The 5,345-nt window shown below is 38.7% G+C and overlaps 1 protein-coding gene across 1 annotated transcript in view; it reads right to left on the bottom strand.

Moving 5' to 3' along the window:
* Positions 1–910: 910 nt before the first annotated feature.
* The window catches only part of LOC104490781 (regulator of microtubule dynamics protein 2-like), a gene marked incomplete at its 3' end in the record, with an annotated part of 7,676 nt that continues 3,241 nt past the window's right edge, over positions 911–5,345 (bottom strand). The window contains exon 2 of the mRNA XM_010133116.1: positions 911–1,106. Within this exon, the coding sequence (XP_010131418.1) occupies positions 911–1,106 (196 nt within the window). The remainder of the gene's footprint in view (positions 1,107–5,345) is intronic.

The following is a 5,345-nucleotide window of genomic DNA, read 5'->3' on the forward strand; positions in this document are numbered from 1 at the left end:
AGGCCATGGCCTTCTGCTGGGTGGAAACCATCCCTCCTGCATCTGAGCAGGCAGAACTTTCAGACTCCTTCCCGCACGCCTTTCCACGCAAACTGCCGCAACATGGTCTGGCTGATAACACCACAGTCTGGTTGAGGCACTCCCCAAGGGCTTCTTTTACAGGCATGGTCACCACTGCCCTGGCAATGCCCAGGCCTTGTCAGCCTCTGCTGCGAGCGCTGCCAGCTTCTGGCAGGTCTCTCCACTCACCTGGTGTTTCCCTACTGCAGGAAAACCTAAGGAACCTCCCTGTACACTGAGATCTATTGCTCTGCTGTGGGCTGGGCTGGCTCCGGAGCCACTCCCCAGAAGAGACCTTTAAGAACATCAAGACCAACTGTTAACACAGCATTGCCAAGTCACCACATCTACACACCTTTTAAATACCTCCTGGGGTGGTGACCCCACCACTTCTCTGGACAGCCTTTTCCAATGCTTGACAACCCTTTTGGTGAAGAAGTATATCAGGAAGGCATAAGCAGACTACAGGCTCATAGTTTGATTTCTTGAGAACACCTGGTCTGGTTACTACTTAATTCCACAGGACTTTCTCACATAAACCATTCTAAAGCCAGCAAAAGTATCATTTATGTAGATAAATGCCCAGGATCTTTCTTTGTCACATGCAACAATACATACCTCAAATAAAGCCTCAAAGTTATTGAGCCTGGATGGGATATAATATAATAAAGCTTCTATGCCCACCCAACGTGAATACTGACACCACCTTAGAATATTTCTTTTTCCCTGTATTTTAAAAACATGCATGAAATTTCACCTTCCATTCCTGTATGCATTTTAATGCTTTTATTAAGGAAGATCTCAAAAGCAGTACAAAGCAGAAGAGCAACAAAAGTTTACCCATTAATACCTTGTCATTTTTCTCAAGCAGCAGCCTGAAGCCCTCCTTTTTATCATCCTCTGAACCCTTGTGCAAATTGTCCACCTGATGTAAAAGACTAAATAACTCTTCTTCTACTTCTGATTTCGTAATGGCATTCGGTAATTTCATACACTCCTTTTCTTCCTCGGAGTCTCCTTCAGAATCAGTATGAGCTGTAAGATAACTAAAATCACAGAAGATAGTAACCATCTTTTCTAGAAATATTGGTAAAGCATTGTTAAGTTCAAATGCAAGAATTTCAGAGCACTATTTCTTCTAGTTTTTCCAACCTTAAAGGAGTTTTTATTTATGATATCAAGGTTATTATTATTACTATTATTATTATTATTAAAATCTTGATCTTCAAAGGGACAGCAGAACTGTATTCCACACATGACAGGCAAATAATTACACTGTCTTGCTGCCTAACCCGGAATAGGCCTCTTCTTTACCTCCAAATCCCTATTTTTTGAAATAGGAATGAGCTTACTAACTGAAATGTAAGTGCTGTAAGAACCACTTATAGAATGTTTTGTTAAACCCTTGCAAGATCTAATTCCCTTACTCATTTCTTCTGAGCATTCTGAAGGTCGGATTCTCTGAAACCGGCCAAGAGTATATACTAATTCATTACGCTCAGAGGAGAAGTACTCAGCAGAAGGTAGTCAAGGACAGAGAAATATTTACAAAAGCCATACATGCCATGCAGAGATAAGCAGGTGGTCTCACTGTCCAGAGTGCTGGGCATACATTATACTCCAATTTCATAGAGGAGCAGCTGAATGGCATTGTTTTTAAAAAGTAGCTTTTTGCTCATGTACTAAGAATGCATTTCCACTTTTGAAAATATTGTCCTGATGAGAAACAATAATGTAAAAGTATTAGCTGCCATGTTCAAAGACTTTGTAAATTGTAACTAAGAGCAGAAAAAGCATGAAATGTACTATATACTTTAAGCAGCTGAATAACAAGTAGGCCATGACAGTCAAAACATACAAAATCTTTTTTTTTTTCCCCAGAAATATAACCAGTGCAGAATGTTAGCAATATGACTGGAGGTTAATAACCACAGCTTTTAAATATTCTGTTTTCAATATATTACTTTTGGAAGTCACCAGAACTAAATAAGCTTAGAGCCCATAAATGAACAAGTACAGATGTGGCATGACGGTTTCGCTGAAAAATTAACCCAGTAGTGTGGGAAAGGAGTCAAAAATACATTTGGATAAAACAATACATACATGTTTCAAATACATACACGTGCTCAAACTGAAAAAAAAAACATGGAGCAGAGCAGATATGGGGAACTTCATAGATTCCTACAGATTTGTTTTACATAATCTCAATGATGATGAACTTGTTGACACATCCTATGTTGCATCCTGTGGAGTCTTTATTTGTAAGCCACCAAGCATTTATTCTGGTTTTCTGAAGCATCTTTAGAAACACAGCATCTTGCTCTTCCATAGTTATTCTGAAGAGGGTGCAGAGCTACATCATCTATAGACTGCATTTGTAAGAGCACTAACTTGACCAAAAGTGCAAGGGATTTGGTAGGAGGGGGCAGTCTTTTAGCTCCAATACATAATCCTATGATGTGAAGTATGTTTGGAAAGTACCTTTCCTCACGTGGTTTGAATGCCCCACCCACCCTAATTAAAATATAAAGGCACTAAGTGTTTGTGCAATTACTGACCTAAAATAAGGACATTAGGCAACATAAAATACCAACAACTCAGCAGTAAGGGCAATTTGAAATTGCCACACAATATTGCAGCTGTAATACTCCTTGGTTACAGAAGTTTGGGCATTGCATCAAATGCCACCTAAGCAGGTAGATATGAAAATAAGGAATTAGTGTTTGGAAGCCAATGTTGATGTTGTCATCTTCATCTGCAAAAACATCTGCTAAAATTTCTAGTGATCACTACTGTTCCAGTGTTAGAAAACAGACAAAATTATTATTAGACGATGTTACTCTTCCAGCAAAAACAAAGGCCGAGGTTGGGCTGACAGCCAAGCCCTGTCACTTGAAACAAGCCCTGCAGAGACTTCCAGCAACACCTAATCAAACTGTCAGGCCAAACATCAAATTCATATGACATCAGATGAGTTGTAAGAGAATATTCATTGAGAGAGTTGAATGGAAAAAGTGCGAAGTAGGTCACTATCTAACAGATGGTGTAAACCCGTAAGGAGCTTATTATAAAATATCATGAAAGACAACTTTTAAGATCAGACCATACTGCATCAAGCCTTTCCTCATCCCACCTCTCCTGCAGAAACACAGTTTCCAGGCCACATCCGTGCTGAGAAACCACAGAGAGGACAGGTCATTTCTCTCTCACTTCGTCCTCTCACCTCCATTGTCCTGGGAAATTCTCTTCTACCTCCTCTATTTATTTGTGTTTTGAATTCTCAAAGAATCTAAATGTGGGACAGACCATCTTAAACTTTGATTTGAACGACATAAATTTCAATTTAGTTGTTGATTGTGTGCTTTAAAGAAGGCAAACCAATACCAATAAAACAACCTGTGGGAAATGAAAGACAACAGTGGATAACTTTTTACGCTGTAAAGTAATGCCAGTAATCCCTGGGAACTGCCACAAACCATATAACCCTGTGTCTGCTGACCTAGATGAGAAGACACTGAGCTACACAATGGAGCAGGAGTTTCTACACAAGCAACAGAGAAGAATGTCATTATCAAACAAAAGAAACAAAATGTTTAAAATCTTCTCCAAGTTTGGTTTGAAATGAATAGCGTTTTTCAGAAGGCCAGAAATTAAATGTCCTGATGCCAAAATGTCCAAGGGAGTGCAAACAATTGCTAGTGCTTAAGATTCAGCATGCTAGTTATCCCCAAGATGTACCAGCATTCCTCTAAATTTTCCCTTTCTTTCCTCAGAAAAACAACTTCATAGTGCCTTCAGAGGGTCCTCTCTTCCTTTTTTCTTCTTCTTTCACTCCAGAGCTGACATTGCTGCCTTCCAGCATTTCCCTGGTACAGGAAAAGTACCAAGGTGACAGCCAAGGGCTTCCTGACTTACTTGTGATGTGTTCCCACCTCTCTAGTCACGCACCCCTGGCAACCTCCTATATTGCTCAGGAGTCAAGGGGGAAAAATGACAGCAAGGTAATTTAGTCAAGTATAAAACATTAAGCATCACTTCAACCATTTGTGCCAAACTAGGCATAAAGAATTTTTTCTGTTCTGTTTCTGACGACATTCATTTTCTTACTAGCTCTCTGTTCGATCCTTATCATTGCTGAAATGTTTTAAGCATGAAAACATAACATGTTTAGAAGGCAATAAAGACTTTAAAAAAAAATAGACTGCTAGGATTTTTCCTAACAACTTGGGTAAGCTGTACTTTACTCATTTGAACTGCAGCCAGTTTTATTACAAGATCGAAGTCCTTCCAGCTACCTAAGGACAAAATAAGAGTGTAACAGGTATTATGGATATAAAACTATGATAAGAGCTTGATTTCAACAAAGCAGCTAGCAGGCTTATACATCTCATTCTAGAAAAGCATGTTATAAAAAGCAACACTAAAAAAATTAAAAGTCAGTACTAATACAAATAGAAGTGAAGATTCTTTTTATCAAAGTTTAAGAACTCCAAGAACCTAAGGACTGATGAGAGTAACCCAAAAAGGAAATTAACAAAAAAACAAGGAAGAGTCATTATGATCTGTTTTACAAATATTTCATGTAACAACATTGACACCTGCAATTTCACCTGGTATATTCCTGCAAGAGCTTGTATCAGATGATCAATAGAAAAGTGAGTATTTACATGTCATAAACACATTGATCAATATTTCAGGAAATGGAAAAACTTATAAAAAGTCTACAGTCAGTGCTAGCTGGTTTTCACCTTTATTACCAATAGATTAAAAGAGAGAAACAGTGGTAATGTGAGGATCAATGATCACAAAGCACTGTTCAAAGTTCAAAGACCTGAGCTACGTGGTATAAAACACACTGTGGTATAAAATTACTTTACAGGTTCAAAAACTCTGTTGGGTTGTCTGTAAATTGGCAGACACTGAGCCTAACCAGGTTTTCACCTGTTCACAACTTTTCAGCTTTAAGACAGATCATCTGCTGTCTCCCTGCCAACTTAAAAAAAAATTAGAAGCTGACACAAACACATCTCATCTGCTCCAGCTAATTTAACAGAATGGTGATTATATGTTACAGCCTGATCTGGATCAAATTTGCACTGTACGACCCATCCGAGTGCATACCCATCAGTAACGATAAGTGGCCTTTGACGAAAAGTTTGGCAAACCACATTCTTAGGTTAACTGAGGGGTGCATTAAAAACAGCTGAGCAGCAAAAATAAGAAAGGCATAAAGAAACCATAAGTGAAGTGATACTCAAAAACAGTCAAGGGAAATATTTCTTCCT

The sequence above is a fragment of the Buceros rhinoceros genome, unplaced genomic scaffold, assembly GCF_000710305.1.
Source record: "Buceros rhinoceros silvestris isolate BGI_N320 unplaced genomic scaffold, ASM71030v1 scaffold40023, whole genome shotgun sequence".
NCBI classification, from domain to species: Eukaryota; Metazoa; Chordata; class Aves; order Bucerotiformes; family Bucerotidae; genus Buceros; species Buceros rhinoceros.